Source organism: Pavona decussata, unplaced genomic scaffold (genome assembly GCF_977016875.1).
Source record: "Pavona decussata unplaced genomic scaffold, jaPavDecu1.1 SCAFFOLD_130, whole genome shotgun sequence".
Classification (NCBI taxonomy): domain Eukaryota; kingdom Metazoa; phylum Cnidaria; class Anthozoa; order Scleractinia; family Agariciidae; genus Pavona; species Pavona decussata.
The window spans coordinates 2,671,654-2,689,237 of NW_028145544.1; the positions used below are offsets into that span (position 1 = coordinate 2,671,654).

General features: G+C 40.0%; 1 protein-coding gene across 2 annotated transcripts; it reads right to left on the reverse strand.

Annotated features, from left to right (window-relative positions):
* Positions 1-101: 101 nt before the first annotated feature.
* Positions 102-17,534, reverse strand: LOC146468662 (eukaryotic translation initiation factor 2D-like). 2 transcript variants are annotated; one of them, XM_085124443.1, is made up of 19 exons: positions 17,376-17,534; positions 16,414-16,604; positions 15,766-15,849; positions 15,090-15,189; positions 13,618-13,725; positions 12,592-12,725; positions 11,376-11,534; positions 10,581-10,695; positions 9,170-9,215; positions 8,446-8,549; positions 6,198-6,282; positions 5,193-5,263; positions 4,911-5,000; positions 4,087-4,176; positions 3,257-3,319; positions 2,878-2,935; positions 2,272-2,362; positions 1,154-1,243; positions 102-215 (listed from the first exon to the last, which is right to left on the reverse strand). In XM_085124443.1, exons 1-19 carry the CDS (start codon positions 17,429-17,431, stop codon positions 145-147), a joined length of 1,806 nt encoding a protein of 601 aa, XP_084980569.1. In that variant the 5' UTR covers positions 17,432-17,534; the 3' UTR covers positions 102-144. The 2 variants fall into 2 exon arrangements, with proteins under 2 accessions (XP_084980569.1, XP_084980568.1); XM_085124442.1 differs by having other exon boundaries at positions 11,376-11,561; positions 17,376-17,533.
* Positions 17,535-17,584: the final 50 nt, after the last annotated feature.

Below are 17,584 nucleotides of genomic sequence, written 5' to 3' on the forward strand. Positions count from 1 at the left end.
TTCATTGTTTTCCATCAAAGAGAGAATTTCAGCCTGGCGTTTGCCGTTTGCCGTAAACGCGATGCTAAATCTCTCAATTATTCAGACAACACAGTCGAACATTGTACGCTCAAAGCCCAGTTTTCGCTTTATTTTATAATATTTCTATTTTTTCTTCTTGTTGCTTTTGAGCAGGTCAAGCCCATTAACATATTTCTTAGGAATCTTGTATTCGTCTAAAGATAAAGAAGAAGAAAAATGAACTTATTAAAAACTGGATCATTGTATAATGCGATTCCAGGGATTTGATTGGCTTAGCGGCCATGGTATATGAGACATTAGACCATGCTCGAGAAATAGACGATGGTTTTTTGAGGTCTCCTCGCCATATCTTTATTGCTCCTTTTGTAATAATAATAATAATAATAATAATAATAATAATAATAATAATAATAATAATAATAACAATAATAATAATAATAATAATATATAATAAATATAAACCTTATATTGCCCATATACAATATAAATATTTTCATATGCGCACAACAGCAATAAGATCAAATTAATAAATCGGTTAAAAGCTATAATAAAAATGTATAAGTAAATCAATTAAAAGTTATCTTAAAAAAGTATGTTTTGAGAGCTTGTTTAAAAGATGTGAGGATCTGAATGTTTCTGATCTCCGCCGGAAGACTGTTCCATAGTTTCGGAGCAGCCGACTAAAAGGCTCGGTCACCAAGCGTATAGGTAGGCACCGCGCTTTGGCTAGTACCAACAGAGTTGCATTCCTGGACCTAAGATTATATCTTGACTGGGGAGCGATAGCAATGAGATCGACCAGATATTGTGGTGCAAGTCCTTGGAGGCACTTGAATGTTAGCAGCACAATTTTGAATTCAATTCTGTATTTGATGGGCAACCAGTGAAGATCTTCCAAAATGGGAGTGATATGACAGATGCGAGGAGTGTTAGTGACAAGTCTTGCAGCAGCATTTTGTATTACATTATTGCGTTTTATGGCAAGTAAAGAATAGAAGAGAATTGACGAGAGATTACCAGGGTCTCAAAAAGTGGATAGTAGCCAAATATTAACATCTGCAATGTTGCAGAAGGTAACCGGACAGAGCTGCAATAGTCGAGGACTAATCATGGCTTCATGTTCTTCACTTACCTAAAAGAAACTTTGCTGCAATAGCGACTTGATTTCCTTGAACCAACACCTGCATACCAGGAGCGCAATTTTTTCCAGGAAGCTGTGAAACTAATAAATGATCAAGAAAACGCATCATCAAATGGCGTAAAGATTCAATCATCCACTTTTTTCGTTGGCATCCTATACTTACACAGTACTATATCAAAGCGCCGAGTTTTTTATTAACTAACACCGAGGTGATTGAAAACCGGATGAAACACTCTTTCGAGTTATTGATGTAGCTTCTCAAACCATTATTAATTCTTGGAGAAATTCAAAGCAAAGCTCACCAAATTTTATGATAATCAAGATCACATTTCCAAACCTCCTTCACGGTAGTGATTTTCTTTGTTTTCTCTTCATGAATTACTAATGGTTGACTTTTGATTTCCTTTTTCACGGAGTTGGCTAACTGTCTTTTAGTGGTGATACGGTGTACTTCTGCTGATGATGTAAGCTTTCGTTGGCAGATAGAGCGGTTTCCAATTGAGTGTCGTAAAACCAAAACCAAAGTAATTACTCTGGCCAATCGCAACAAATGTAAACAACACAACGAACCAATCAGAATTTGAAGCAAATACATGTAACTGGTGGCAAGCGCGGGAAAACACGTGCGGCTAAAACACGATTGGTATTGGTTTGGATTCCCATTGGTTGAGAAAGTGGCGCGAGTTTTGTTAACCAATCACAGAGCGTAGTGATGCAAAACCAAAGCAAACGCCAAATTACTTTCGACACTCAATTGAAAACCGCTCTATAAATGAATAAGTCGGGTTGTTTTTATGTACGTTTACGTCAGTTTTAGCCAAAGTTAACGTTTTCTTTTTATCCTAATCCTCCCCTTTCCCTTTTGCATTTTCCAGGCGCTCAGATGGTCGAGAGCTACGCGAAAAAAATTGCAATCCGTGTGAGTAGAAAGGCGGGGAGAAAGGGCAGAGTCTCTTCTCGATTTTTCCCGCTCGCAATACTTTATCATTCACACACATCGCAATTTTCTTCGTTCTCCACTATCTGAACGTCTGGAACTGGCTACTTTCTCTGTCTTTCGGTGCTTTGACAAGTGAATTTCTTAGCAGAGGATCTGCGGTATTTAATACCTGATGTGCTGCATGCTGCCTTTATCTGTATATTGTGAGCAAACTCCTGAGGGTCAATACCGTATGATTCTAAGTTGCGGATCAACGTGACCTAAGGATGAAAAGTGATCATTAGGGACCTGCAATAACGAGAAACGTGACTACTTGACGTCCTGGACGTTTCAGTCAACTTAGTCCCCAGCGTCCTCGCGAAATTCAAAATGGCGGACGGCGAATACCCTGGGAGATTTTGTGACACGGCACATTTGGCATTCCTCTTCGCAAACCTTTTTTCGGGATCAAAGATGGTAAGAAGCAGTTTGGCAACTGACGTCACGTGTTCTCCTTAGCTTATTGATGCAATTTCAATTCTCCTTACCACAGATAGGAAAATATTTCTTTTGACGGCATCTGCCACTTGATCTTGTGTCTCCAAAACGTGTCAAGAAGGAGAGGGTTGGCCCTTCGTCAAAGCGAAGAACTATAACGGTTGCAACTACAGTACTCGAATCTCTTTACGGTGGTCAAATTGTCTCATCAACTCGGTCGATTGCCAAATTTTAAGACGCTTGCGTGACTGTGTGAGTTTTAAAAAAACCACAGGAAAACAAACAAGCAAAGAAATACCTTTTTGTTGCCCATCCGTTGTTCCACTTTGATTTCGATGGCTTCGATCTTTCCTTTTCTGTCAAACACAAAAATAAATTTACTATACGGTGTGTGGAAAACTTGAAAGGGCATAACTTTCACGTCGCTTCTCAGCAAAAATACAAACAACAAAAGAAAGAAACAAAAACAACTTGTTCACCCTTGGTAAGAGATTACAGCACAAGATGATAGTGGGGCCAAACATAGACTAGATTACCAGCCGCTCTTTGCGGTATTGATCCCGCTCTCCTTCTCCGAACAGAATGCTGGAGCCGAGAAAGCCGCGGCGACGCATTCAAAATAATAAATAAGCGTTAATATATTACCCAATTGAACACGCTGCTATTTCATGACTTACCTTATTATGGGATCTTGTCCTGGAAACGTGATCTGATGACATTTATTCATTTTAGAACACACTCTACAGACAAAGAAAAACACAATCATGTTCCTCACTGCACTCTGAGTTTAATCTAAGCACGTTTCGAATAAAAGGGCGTCGATCTACATCGTCGTTCACCTCTCTGGCGTAACGTTGGACGAAACTTATTGCTAGAGGCAACTACGAACATACAGTCATCCGTCGGGGATGGAAATGAAAAAATACCCCCTCCCCCTCTGCCTCCCCCCTCCCGCCCCAACCAGTAATCACACACAAACATCCCTTCGATAAAAAAAGCCCTCCAACGCTGTTTTCGGGTGATAGCTTAGTGTTCCAAGCTGTTTTAAGTTGTTTTGTGCAGCCAGACCTATTTTCAAACGCAAAGTTCCTTCCCTTAACGACCCCCCGCCCCCACTCCATACCTCAATGAACAAGCCCATCCCGAAAGTAAATGCCGTGCCCCAGGTGTTCAAAGAGTGGATAACTCTATCCAATGGATAAGTCGCTATCCAGTAAATCTTATCCGCTGGATAGAGTTATCCACTCTTCGGGGCCGGAAGTTTAAGTTTCCACAAATTGATCTTTGCAGCGGAGGCATTTACAGCGTAAATTATTGCTACTAATGGTGCAAGTTTCCTTATCCTATAGAAACCATAGAAATATGACGACGGCACACAGTTGAATTTGAGATGTAAAGTCACTGGCCGCTAAACTTACAAACATTGATATTAAACGTGTCAGCTGAACTAACAGTAAGTCTTAAAAGAATGTAACGATGACGGGAACAAGAGTCAAATCTTACTAACCTGTCGAAAAGCTGATCCCAGGCTAAACGCTCAATACCTTCGTTCTTGTTAATGAGCATTTTGGTGAGTGTTGGATCTAGTACGACCATCCTGAGGATAACAACAAAAGATCGTACACATGTGGAGAAAATGACAGTTTGCAAACCAAGCTCACAAAAGCAAAATATTTCGCCAATCACTACCTAACATGTAACCAGTGCTCCCGAGAAAACTAGCAACAGTGACCACGTGCGCAAAACAAGCAAGCCCAGTGAAGCATAGACAAAATAAATAAACGGTGCCAGCCTAGCTAGATGAAACATTCAGTTGGTGCCAAGAGCGGAAAGCAGTTTGTACAGTGTATAGGACAACATTTAACAGGTGCAACTCCGGAAAATATGCCACGGGTAACTAGCGCGGGAAAACATGTAACCGGCGTCAAGTACGGAAAAACGTGAAACCGGTGTCAAGCGCGGAAAAACGTGTAACCGGTGTCAAGCGCGGGAAAACATGAAGGCGATGCGAGGTGCGGAAAAGAAGCAACAATTGTAAAGCGCGGAAAAACGTGTAACTGAAAAACATTCTACTAAGATGAAGCACTGCATATACAAATAACGAGCGCTAGGTGCCTAAAGTGCGAGAAAACATAAAACGACTACGGAAAAATAGTGGACATGAGCTAAGTGCGGGAAAACAGCGAATCGGTACCCATGGAGGGAATATACATTTGTGAGAGGGTGAAAAAAACGTAAAACTGGCTAAGCCAAGTCATGATTTAGTAAAAGTCGCGATTACAGTAAAAGCAAGTTTTTCCCTTTCTGGTAAGCGCACGTTTATGTACATACCTCTTGCTTTCAGTTGAAACGAGTTCGTGTGATTTCACGTAATTTGTAATGACTGAACGGACATCAGAAGGACTCAATACTGTATTTTTACTACAAAGCAAGAAAAGAGAAAGAATAATCAGTGTTTGATCCATTAAACATTTAGTCAAGAGAAACGTCTTTCGTCAGCTTTTAAAGTCTCTTAGTCAATTAAACCTTCAGCCATTTTGAAGAAAAAGGAGTTTATCTTCGGGTACAAAAGAGTGAATTCGCCTTTTAACAATTCAAACAACTTCTATTTACCTGAATCCAAATTCTGAAAATATGGGTAACATAGCCGCTGACACCGAAAACAATTCTTCTATACAAGGAGGCTAAAAGAGACAAAAATGACAAACAAAATATAGTTTGACGCAACATTCGCTTTTTTAAAAGGAAAAAAACATAGAACTGTGATGTCAATACAGGAACGCATCCATATTTTCGTCCACACAGTTTTCTTCCTCTGCACACGAAAAATAACTGAAGAATAAAGAAATCACAAGACTAGCATTCCTGTGCTGACGTCACAGCCCTACCATCCCCAGTCTCCCGTCTTTCGCGGTATTGTACCCAACCTGAAGTGAAATTTGACACTTCTATACGCCTTAAACGCTGGGAAGAAAAATTGATAAGAACTTTTTTTTTACGATTTTCAAACGATAACAACATGAAGATTTGATCAAGCAAATAAAAAAAACTATCTGTCATATACACTTTATTTCTCTGATGTAGGTCATTTGCTAGATTTATATGTGAGACGCATACTTCTGGGATCGCCCAGGTCCCAAGAGTGCGTTCCGGTGATGACGACGGAAAGATGTCACAGTTATTTCTAACAGCAAAATCTATAACCACTCTGTTGGAAAGTTCTTATTTTACTGTTTCCTAAATAGAGAAAACAAGTGCAAATTTGTGAATCCAGGACGTACCTAGGATTTTTTGTCGGGGAGGGGGGGGGGGGCAAACTCCACACATTCCTCACAGGGCTCTCCTGTTTCTAGTTGGACGTTTTTGTTTTTACCCCTACACAGAAAGTTTCCTCTAAGACCTTTAAAGAAAACAAAAGACACTGAATTCACATTGAAGGGAGATGTTTTCAGTCAATTAGTCAATTTTCTTCTCGGACCAATATAGCTACACGAAATAGCTCAGCAAACTCAAACACTATGTTAGAAAAAATATTCAGTTTCCCTGGCGGGAGCAGCTGCCCCCCTGCCCACCCTCCCCCCTTCCCCGCTATGTACATGTACAGCCCTGCAATCCCACCTGAGTTGGAGCTGCTGAAGCTGTCGGCATAGGAGCCTCTGCAACACGTTCAACCACTGGTTGGTTCGCTTTAAACTCTTTTATTCTGTTGAAATAAGACGTTTTCCCGGAAATAAACTCGATAATGCCTTAACCTAAAAATCAATTATGATGGACACTAAAAGAAGAGACCACGAGCTTCTAAAAAACAGCACCTCACTGGAACAGTTATTAAAATACGCATTAAAACCACGTCTTTTCGAGTAAAAAGTATTAAGAGATGCATTTAGTTCCTCAAGTATGACCATTCAATTGAATGCTACTGATCATTACTTTTCTGTGGTCATAGTTGGTAGAGGGGTGGTGTGGTGCTGTTTATTATGCTCTACAAGGTGGTTCTAACTTTTGAGTCTGTGACCATTTAAATGAAAGCTACTGAGCAGTACTTTCCTGTGGTGCTGTTTATTATGCTGTATAAGGTGGTTCTAACTTTTGAGTCTGTTGATGAAATCCTAAAGTGTGACCATTCAAATGAAAGCTACTGAGCAGTACTTCCCTGTGATGCTGTTTATTATGCTGTACAAGGTGGTTCTAACTTTGAGTCTGTAGATGAAATCTTCAAGTGTGACCATTCAAATGAAAGCTACTGACCAGTACTTTCCTGTGGTGCTGTTTATTATGCTGTATAAGGTGGTTCTAACTTTTGAGTCTGTGGATGAAATCCTAAAGTGTGACCATTCAAATGAAAGCTTCTGAGCAGTATTTTCCTGTGGTGCTGTTAGTTATGCTGTACAAGGTGGTTCTAACTATTGAGTCTGTGGATGAAATCCTAAAGTGTGACCATTCAAATGAAAGTTACTGAGCAGTACTTTCCTGTGGTGCTGTTAGTTATGCTGTATAAGGTGGTTCTAACTATTGAGTCTGTGGATGAAATCCTAAAGTGTGACCATTCAAATGAAAGTTACTGAGCAGTACTTTCCTGTGGTGCTGTTTATTATCCTGTACAAGGTGGTTCTAACTTTTGAAAATGTGAATGAAATCCTAAAGTGTGAAATAAAAGCTACTGAGCAGTACTTTCCTGTGGTGCCGTTTGTTATGCTATACAAGGTGGTTCTAACTTTTGAGTCTGTGGGCGAAATCCTAAAGTGTGACCATTCAAATGAAAGCTACTGAGCAGTACTTTCCTGTGGTGCTGTTTATTCTGCTGTATAAGGTGGTTCTAATTTTGAGTCTGTAGATGAAATCCTAAAGCGTGACCATTCAAATGAAAGCTACTGAGCAGAACTTTCCTGTGTTGCTGTTTATTATGCTGTATAAGTTGGTTCTGACTTTTGAGTATGTAGATGAAATCCTAAAGTGTGACCATTCAAATGAAAGCTACTGAGCAGTACTTTCCTGTGGTGCTGTTTATTATGCTGTATAAGTTGGTTCTGACTTTTGAGTATGTAGATGAAATCCTAAAGTGTGACCATTCAAATGAAAGCCACTGAGCAGAACTTTCCTGTGTTGCTGTTTATTATGCTGTACAAAGGTGCATGGTTCTAGCTTTTGAGTCTGTTGATGAAATCCTAAAGTGTGACCATTCAAATGAAAGCTACTGAGCAGTACTTTCCTGTGGTGCTGTTTATTATACTGTACAAGGTGGCTCTAACTTTTGAGTCTGTGGCTGAAATCCTAAAGTGAGACCATTCAAATGAAAGCTATTTATCATCACTTCCCTGTAGTACTAGTCATTACACTACACAAGTTAGTTTACCTTTTGAGTCCGCGTATGAGATTCTCTAGTTATCTAGCAGTACTGTACTTTCCTGTGGTGCTTGTCAAATGTGTAATTTAAGGACGGTGCCTACTTTTGTTACTACGCATACGTTCTGCGCATCTCGAGATACTCGAGTTTCCTATGGGTGGTGCCTCCTAACACAAGGACATTTTTGTGCATTTTAAAACTATGCGGAGAAAGCAGAACTTAGCAAGTGCTCTTGGTATCCAAAAAAAAAAAATTGGGGGTAACCGTGCATTTTTCAGAGATAATAAAGCTTCAATTTGGGAAAAAATGCCAAACATTGTTTTGTATTTTAGCACTTTTCAAAACTATTGTTGCTTGATTATCTCTAAAAAATATATGGTTGCCCCCAATTTTCTTTTTTAGATTCCACGAGCCCTTGCTAAGATCTGCTTTTCTCGCATAGTCATAAATTGCGCAAAAATACCTCTGTATTAGTAGGCACCGTCTTAAGGCTATTCATGACGATCTGAAACAACAACTCACTCTGGATGATGCCAATTTATTGCGGCAATCTGATCCACTCCTTTGGACGCTTCCTGTACCGCAATCAAACCTCTCTCTTGCATACACTGAAGGAACTTGGACAACTGAAAAACACAGAAAAACCTGCACATAGTACCCAGGGAACACACTGAAGTTTCTTTGTTGCCCAATGTGCCGCTGAATAAAAAAGTATTCTTTTTATTTCTAAACTTGGGTGCGGTCTCCAAGAATTCAACTCCAGGAAATTTCACCTACATTTGACATTTTAAGCGAGTTGGAATAATAGCGACGACGCTTGCAAAAACTTGAATTCGGTTTATACGCCGATCGCGGCGAATTCGATCGCCAGCGAAAATCGCGATTGATGCAGACACACCTGGCGATTTTTTTTGTCGATCGCAGCGATGTGGCAGTTTTGAAAACCCATGTGATAAAATCGCCCAACCTGTTGGGTTGGCTTTACTGGCGATTGGCAGCAATAAATGTTGAAAATCGCGGAAACGGGCACACTTAGCGAATGCCGACGAATTTAATCGCCGATATTTGACATGCCAGATCGCGGCGATCGGCGTATAAAATCGCCAAGTGTGTCGCTGGCTTTATGCGTCTGGATCAAACTTAAGTCGAAATGATGTAGTGTTCAATACGGAAGATAGCCCATTCCTCGCATTACATCACATGCGTCCCTAGTATAAAAACAGCCAACAACATTTTGCTAAGTTACCTTTTTATACGAGGACTTCTTGATATCAACTGATTTCCCTTCTGGACTAAAAAATAAAAGGAATCAAGCAACGCTATGATTTCTTGTTTCCATTGTTTAGATGGAGAGCATTTCACATTTAGTTAATAAATTAAAAGTAAGGACGAAAAATGCTAGGCAACTGAAGCTATGTGACTTCCCATTGGCAAAATCGTTTCGAAAAGTAAAACTCGGCCGGTTCTATTTAGTAATGAAGAAGGCAAGATTTCTCAGTTACTGGGTATGACACACTAACGCCAATATTTCGTGCGACTTGTGTCGCAATTTTGTTGCGAGAACAAGCAAGCTGAGTTAAATACATGTTTTTCGCCCGGCCAACTGAACTGGAAAGCGATGATTTGCGTCCGTAACCTTGGCAGTGTTCTCGCAACAACGTTTCCTAGTTTAGCACTGTTTGCAATGCTAATATTGATAATAGAAAATTAAAGAGCCTTTGAGCAGGATCTTTTGAGTGTTGGGGTTTGGGTCAGGTGTTTTCTGTGAGCCGGCAAGCGAAAAGGCTGTTCGTTCCGCTTGGCGGTCGGAAACACGAGGCTTCGCCTCTCGCAAAAGCGAAAGTTAAGTACGGTAACCGTTTCTACAGGCCTTTTCCTTACTTTCACAGATTTTATACCGAAGTTTTACGCTCGTTTAAAATTTAACCGCGTTGCTTTGAACTGTCGTTAATTTACGTTCTTCATAAACCTTAATTTTTTTATTTCAGGTTGTTGTTTTCAGAGGGCAGCAAGACTTTAATATAACGTATTGCAAACCGAACTTCGCTGCTTTCGAAATATGACATTTTTTTTTAGGTAGAAATGTTTTAAAGCTGTAATACGTAAGAAAACCTTACGAAAGTTAAGAAACTCTCCGGCTAATTTTGGTCACCTCACGGCGTTGTTCGGGTTTAGCAGAGGACAGGCAAGAGTGAAAGTGCACGTGCAGAAATATTGCACGTGCAAATTGCTAAAAGTTTTGTTTTGTTTGTTTGCGAGAGTTTGCATTTTTTTCAGCTTGTGCTCGTCAACTACGGCCCTGTCCGAAGGGGTGAGTTTTCTTTTAAACCACAAACTTCATGTTCTGTCGACACAAGACCCTTCGCAGACTTATAGAAAAGGTCAGGAGATTGGAGTCTCTTGAAAACGCACAATGCACAAAAGGTATTTTTTCTTTAAGTCCTCGTCGATCGTCCACGCAACTGTCCATCGTAAAGATATTAAAAAGATAACGTTTCGAGCGTTTTGCCTTTCGTCAGAGCGCTTTAAAGAAGGACTAACGCTCGAAGCGTACGTTTTTTAATCTCTTTACCCGACTCTTCTGTTAACATAGGTTTGCTTTGTGAAGATGCAAAGACTTTGCGAAGACTTTGCTTTGTGAAGATGCAAAGACTTACCATGAAGGCATGAGATAGTTTCTGGAAAACGTGCTTGTCAGTACGGGCAGCTCTACCTTCTTCATCCTCAACAACGCACAAAAGAAACAGTACTCGAGGAGGTCATCCATGTTATCTGAAAACAAGGGATAGGAGGGTGAATTCTTCAGTTCCGGATTAGGGATGGCGCAGTGGCGAAAACACACACAACCAACCAATGCGGCCTGACTCGATTCCCGGAGTTGTCGCCAAACGTGAGTTGAATTTTTTGGTGGTTTTCATCCTTGTTCAGAAATGTTTTCTTTGGTTACTCATACTCCGTCCTTACTTCATTTCTTAAAACCAATCGCTTTTCTAATAAATTTAAACTAGATCTGGATCACGTCCCTGATTAACACGCCATGCTAAATATCGTTGTAGGGAGCTTTAGCAACGGCGACGGCCGGCGACAACATCGAAAACGTCACTATTAAAATGAATTCGCGTTTTTTCAAACGTTGTCGCGATCAAGTGTCAAATGTAGGTGAAATTTCCTGGAGTTGAATTCTTGGAGACGGCACCCAAGTTTAGAAAGAGAAACAAAAATTCGTCGTCGTGGGTTTACGTCCTCCAAAAAACATCCTATCAGGAAATTTCACGTCCTAGTCGTGCAATGACGGTAAAGAAATGTCAGTACCAAAAAGTGTAATGCACGTGTAAAGTTGTTTTGGCTATTAAACCTATTGCTTTTTTGACGTTCTTGTTGCCGTCGCCGTCGTCGTTGCTAAGGCTCCCTATCTAATAAGAGTCAGTTATAACGCAATACATGATTTATACCTAAAAGTGATTCCTGCGAATTTGTCTCGTCCTCTGGATCTAACAACGTAGTTTCCTCAGCAACTGTTTTCTCATTTTCCTCATCTTCTATGTTCGCAGCAAAGTATTCATTATCACCTTGTTCATCAGCGCAACCACCTGCTTTCTCTGCATTCACCTCTGCGGATTCATCAATACAAATATTTTCTGCAATTTGGAAGTTATGTGTGAGCTCATACACCAAAAGTTATTAAGGTCTGTCGATGAGGTGGTCTTGGGTGGTCGAGTTCTTAGCCCGGGGGGGGGGGGGGGGAGTGCTCTAAAACTTTTTGGGTGGAGGTGTGCCGCTAGGACTCTGCAACCCTTACCTTAAACCAGACCAAGTTCAATCCTATACTAGACTAAAGATCAAAAATCCCTACCCTTTCCCAGACTCAATATTTTCCAAAAACTCGGCCATTATCAGAGCCCAGCTAAACAAGATCTTCAAGGTGTACAACGACAACTAAAATACGTTTTTTAAGTGTCAGTTCTCTGGAAACCTAGCCTAGACTTTACCCTATTCTCGACCAAAAGGCCCCATCAGGTACTCCTGATAATTTTCCCCTCGATAACTCGAACCTTTTTCAATTTCCCTTGAAGGTTCGAGTTATCGGGAGTCGACTGTAGTTTTTAGCTCCTTGTAAAAATCTACCGAAGTTGCGAAGAATTGCGACCAAAGGTGCAAAGCCCGCTAAAAAAAACACTGGTAACAAGGACCTTAAGCAGCGACGACAACGACGGCAACGAGAACGTGAGAAAACATTTCTAATTAGCAAAGCACTTAGCTCTGCACGTGCATTATACACTTTAGTACATTTTTTGCCGTCCTTCGCAAAACACAACGTGAAATGACCACATTCAAGGTTTTATGGATAACGTGAACGCATGATGATTAATTTTCCTTTCTTTTTCTGGACTTAAAAGCCGCCCCTACGACGTTAGCTCCTGGATAGTTCGGCCGCTTTACACAAACTAAATTAGTATAGATTATCGCGAATTTATTCAGAAAAAGCGAATGTAATTTTAAGTTCCGTCTTCCTTGGCGTGGTCGTGGCCCTAGTAACGGTTTCACGAAAACCCCAAAGTTGTAACGCCCCCCGCCCCACCGCCAAATATCCCCGTTCACGCCCAAACTGATAAACGACGTGAAACGCATAAATAAGCTTACAGATAACAAATACTAGTTAATTTGTACCTGAATCTCTGTCATGGCCATCGTCCTCCGCTTCATTCACTGACAAATCCTGCACTAACTCATTAACCTCGGCAGTTCCAACGTCATCGTCTAAAACAGCCAGTTGAGGTAACTGAGTCTTACTCCCGTGTGCCCTGTAATATTGGTGTTAAACATCAACGTCTCGTCTCTCTTAAACTTCAACTACAACTTAGTTCCTTCTCCCCCTTGGGGAATAGGGCCTGCATTTCTCTTGGCGCAACATCATAAACCCTTTAAGTCCTAACAGTGATCGGCATCAAATTTCTCCTTGTAATATCAACGCTTATTCCAACCCTGAGGTCGTGAGAATTAAGGATATGACCACCCAAGGGGAATTTTCTTGATCTTTTAATAACTTCTCCCCAGTACTTTTATAAGAAAAGTATGGGGACAAGATAGGAGAATTTGTTCTTTGATATTAGGAGTTAAAGGGTTAAACAATCATGGTGACAGGTTTGTGGGTAAAGTCAAACGCAAGTTTTCATTTAGTGCATAAATACTTGGGTCTTTAACCAAAGACATCACTTCCACCATTAGCTTTTTGTCAGCTGAAAAACTTTTCATAGAAAAAGCGCTGCTTCAATTAATTTTTTTGTACATGTAGCACTAACTTTGCTCGTGTTATTAACACCTTTGTCTTTTGTAATCTTTCTGCTATGTATTAAACACCAGAGCGTATTTAAATAGAAGAAAGATTCTCGCAGTTAGTACGCAACTTAAGCAGTTACGAAAAGAAAGCCTGAAAAAAATTCAGGCTTGAGCGGGATTCAAACCCATGGCCTCTGCGATGCCGGTGCAGTGCTCTACCAACTGAGCTATTGAGCCAACTGGGAGCTGGTCATATTGTGAGTTCGTAATATACCCGTGAAGGATGAATGTATGAAACCGATATATTTTGAACTGCGGATGAAAGATCAAATAGAAGAAAGATCCTCGCAGTTAGTACGCAACTTAAGCACTTAGTTACTACTTAAGTCGTTACTACTAAAGTCGTTCAAAACACACCATAAAAGATCCTGGTAGACGTGGTAAATCATGACTCCTTTCCCACGCATTCCATCCTCTAGTAGATCCCTACTGGAGACTAGCGTTACACCAACAGCTACAGGAGCCCTGAAATGTGTGCAAAGTAATGGGAACTTAGACTCTAACAGGTTCTTTAGTGGGAAGTTTGTCCAGAAAGACAGTCACATAACGCTGAATTTGGTTACTTCTGGAAAATAACACGTCTGGGATAGGGTTGGGATTTTTGGTCTTTAGTCTAGTATAGGGCTTTAAAATGCAGCTGAACTTGGTCTGGTTTAGAGTAAGGGTTTCAGAGTCCTAGTGGCACACCTCCACTCAAAACCTTTTAGAATCCCCCCCCCCCCCCCCAACCAGGTTACGTGAGGATTAGGCCAACATGTAAGGTACACTTTGTGATGTCTATCACAAGGAGTATGCATTTCTTTAGCCTGCAAAATTATCCTGGATGGGTACCTCAAATAATCACCAGGTAGAGAAAGTTGCACGTCTTGGGATAGAAGGACTGAAAATATAGCTATTTCAATACATATATCTCAAAACACTAGATTTCAACACCCAGTCTCCAAAATCCAACATTCTGATACTCTTCCTAAATTTTACAAGAATCTGGATTTTTCAAGTATGGGGGGAGGGGGGGGGGAGGGGGCACATCCCGGGATAGGGTTGACCATCATCCCCTACCCCCTTCCAATCCTTGCATGTCCCCTTTGCTAAATGACCCTTCTTACCTTCTTGCACCCTATCCCCACTAAAATGCCTGTTGTTGGACTAAAGTGTTATTCAAGAAAACTTTCCATATGGCCTAATGAGAGTTGAGGCCACAGATGACCTTAAGCGCATCTGGTTGGATGCCAATTAACTACCACCAGTGTTCATGACAAGGTCTGAAAACACGTTATGTTTTTCACCAGTCTGATTCAGTTAGTGAGTTCTGAACATGCGCACAATACATGTACATAGAGTTCAAGGTTCCTAAGACTTACATCAAATCACTCTAAGACTGACATTAGAGGGTGAGACTGACAGGAATTTTTACCTTTTGTGGTGAAAGTGGTGTGACAACACCTTCACTTGGAAAGAAAAAAAAAATCAACTGAATTCTTGAAAGGACTGCTCTAGTGCATTTTGGAAACAAAAACACATGAACTTGAAAACAGTTGGCCTAACTTTTTTCAAGTTGCAGTCCATTCTAACCCAGTCCATCTGTGGCAAGAGACACTCATCAATAGTCTTAGTACACTGGGGTGACAATCTACAACAAATTTGATCAATACTTTGTCTATTAGGTTTCTGTTGAGAAAAAAAAAACGTTTTGGAGTTTTTCATATAATACCAAATTCCTGTGATACTTCGCCCTTAACACTGAACATTGCTGTACTAATTTCTGAGCTTTGGGTTCCTTGAAATGTTTCTTTCAACAAATCAGAAAGAAACCAGTAGGACAGTCGTACCTGTTTCCCTTGAGACACACACTGCAAATTACACCTTTGTTGAATTGTCCCAAGGCTGACACCTCATTGGATGGTACTATGACACCCGGAAGCATCAGGTCTAAAAGTATTCATATTTTTATTAATAACTACAAGGCTATAATTTAAAGTAAAAGCTGACTCATAAATTAAAATACCTTTGCTGTATACATCCGTATTTCATATGCAATACAGTCTAATGTTTGCTTTCATTTTGGGCATAGTTTGTACTGTGCAAATATGCTATATCGTGTAATAAATAGAGAAATTATATAACACGGTGGCACGAAGATATGAATATTATTTTCGTGTGGTAAACACAATATTGCTTTTAACATAAGAAAAGGAAACTCATATCTTCAATACACTGTATAATTTTCTTTTTATTATATAGACACAAGTGTAATTTACTAACTGTTTGCACAAACAGCTGTGAAAAAGTGGGAAATGATAACATCAATATCCTCATCCTCAAAATACGCCACTCAGGTCCTGGATGTAGTTTAGTATGAATTTTACGACTGGTGCGTTTTACACTAAGACACTTGTGTCTATATAAAAAAATGCCTTATAAGCCAAGTGATCACACTGAATACAAAAGATTTGTCAGTAGTATTAGCTAGACAAGTAAAGGACTACAGGAAGGAAATCAACATACCTGCTCCTCCTTTAAGCTTTTCAAAAACTGGAGGCCATGTTGTGAGGCTTAATAACATGTCTGGGAATCTCCACAGTGAATAAACTGCAGGATAAAAGTAATAATAGTCATGAAAAATTGTGTGAAAATTCATAGTTTAACAGGTCATTTCCTTCAGTTAATATAAAACAATGTGGTTGAAATAAATTCTAGTGTGACCTAGTCAACATTCAAATGAAAGCTGCTGAGCAGTACTTTCCTGTGGTGCTGTTTATTATGCTGTACAAGGTGGTTCTACCTTTTGAGTCTGTGGATGAAATACTAAAGTGTGACCATTCAAATGAAAGCTACTGAGCAGTACTTTCCTGTTGTGCTGTTTATTATGCTGTACAAGGTGGTTCTAATTTTTGAGACCGAGGATGAAATCCTAAAGTGTGACCATTCAAATGAAAGCTACTGAGCAGTACTTTCCAGTTGTGCTATTTATTATGCTGTACAAGGTGGTTCTAACTTTTGAGACTGAGGATGAAATACCAAAGTGTGAAAAAATGTCCAACTGAAAGATATTGAACATCGTTATTGTGGGTAAAATCTTTAAATGTAACCAACCATTTGACTTTTTTTCATAATTTATTATAAAATAAACACTGTGCTTGTACAAAGTACTACCTGTTGGAATCACTCTCTTCTCTATTTCAAAGAACATTGGTTCTCCATTCAGACAATAGACTGTAACATTTTGCCCTGAATGAGTCATTATTCTCATCACGGTTATCTCCTCTTTGTTTGGAATGATCTCTGATAACTCATCTTGAGACAAACTGGGGAAGGCATTACTTACATCTGATCGCAACTTCCGTCTATTGTTTAAAAAAAAAAAGAAAGATCCATATGTCATTGAAGAACAACAATTACTATTATAATAACAGCCTATGATGATGATGACGATGATGATGATGATGATGATTACATTTAAGTTTATGTGTACAACTCCCCTAAGAAGACATTCAATGCAGTGGGGGGAGGGGGGGGAGGGGGGTCTCCCATACATGTGCTATAAACCTGTAGGTATTATGCTGCTGTAAAGAGTATGTTTTTCAAGCAGTTTAGTCTGGGATAGGGTATAAAAACCAGAGAGTTTTGTTCTTGGACAGTTCCCCCAGAATAAAAATTAAGACTCAGGTCTTTGATAGGGTATGGAGTTTTGGAAATGCCGTGGGCAACTTTTAACAGCTTTTAAGGAAATGGAATTTTCAAGGGGTAAGGAGGGCCAAATAGAAAAATAATGAAAATTCTAAGGGGTGGGGTAGTATTGTGAAGACCCCCTGGAATGGAAAATCCTGGAGGGGGGGGGGGGTCAAAGGAAACAAGTCTCCGTAGGGGTGGGGGACGGATATTTTCTGGAACCAGTCACATTTTGTGGAAAATAAGTTTCAAAAGCTACATACTACCTTCAAAATTATTCACTAGAACAACCTTCGGTTTGGACATAAACTTTTCTCGCTAGTTTAAGATAAAAGTTTGTAAGCTTTGGCTTACTTAAGCTTATATTTTGCTTACATCAGCCGAAAAAATTGTCGATCTCGACAACGTGATCGCGATATTTGACATACACACAGATAAAGACTCACCGATCAGATCCCCGAATGGCAGTATTGGATTTAACTCGAAAAGCCTTCAGGAACATGACTTGTTGTACTTTCAATCGCTTTTTAAATTTAAAGAAAAATGGTTTTATATTAGAAACACTAAAAAATCGTTCGATTCCACCATATTGATTATCGCGCGTAGCCTGGAACGACAATCATTCCCAGTCTCCTATCTTCTTTTCTTTGTCTTG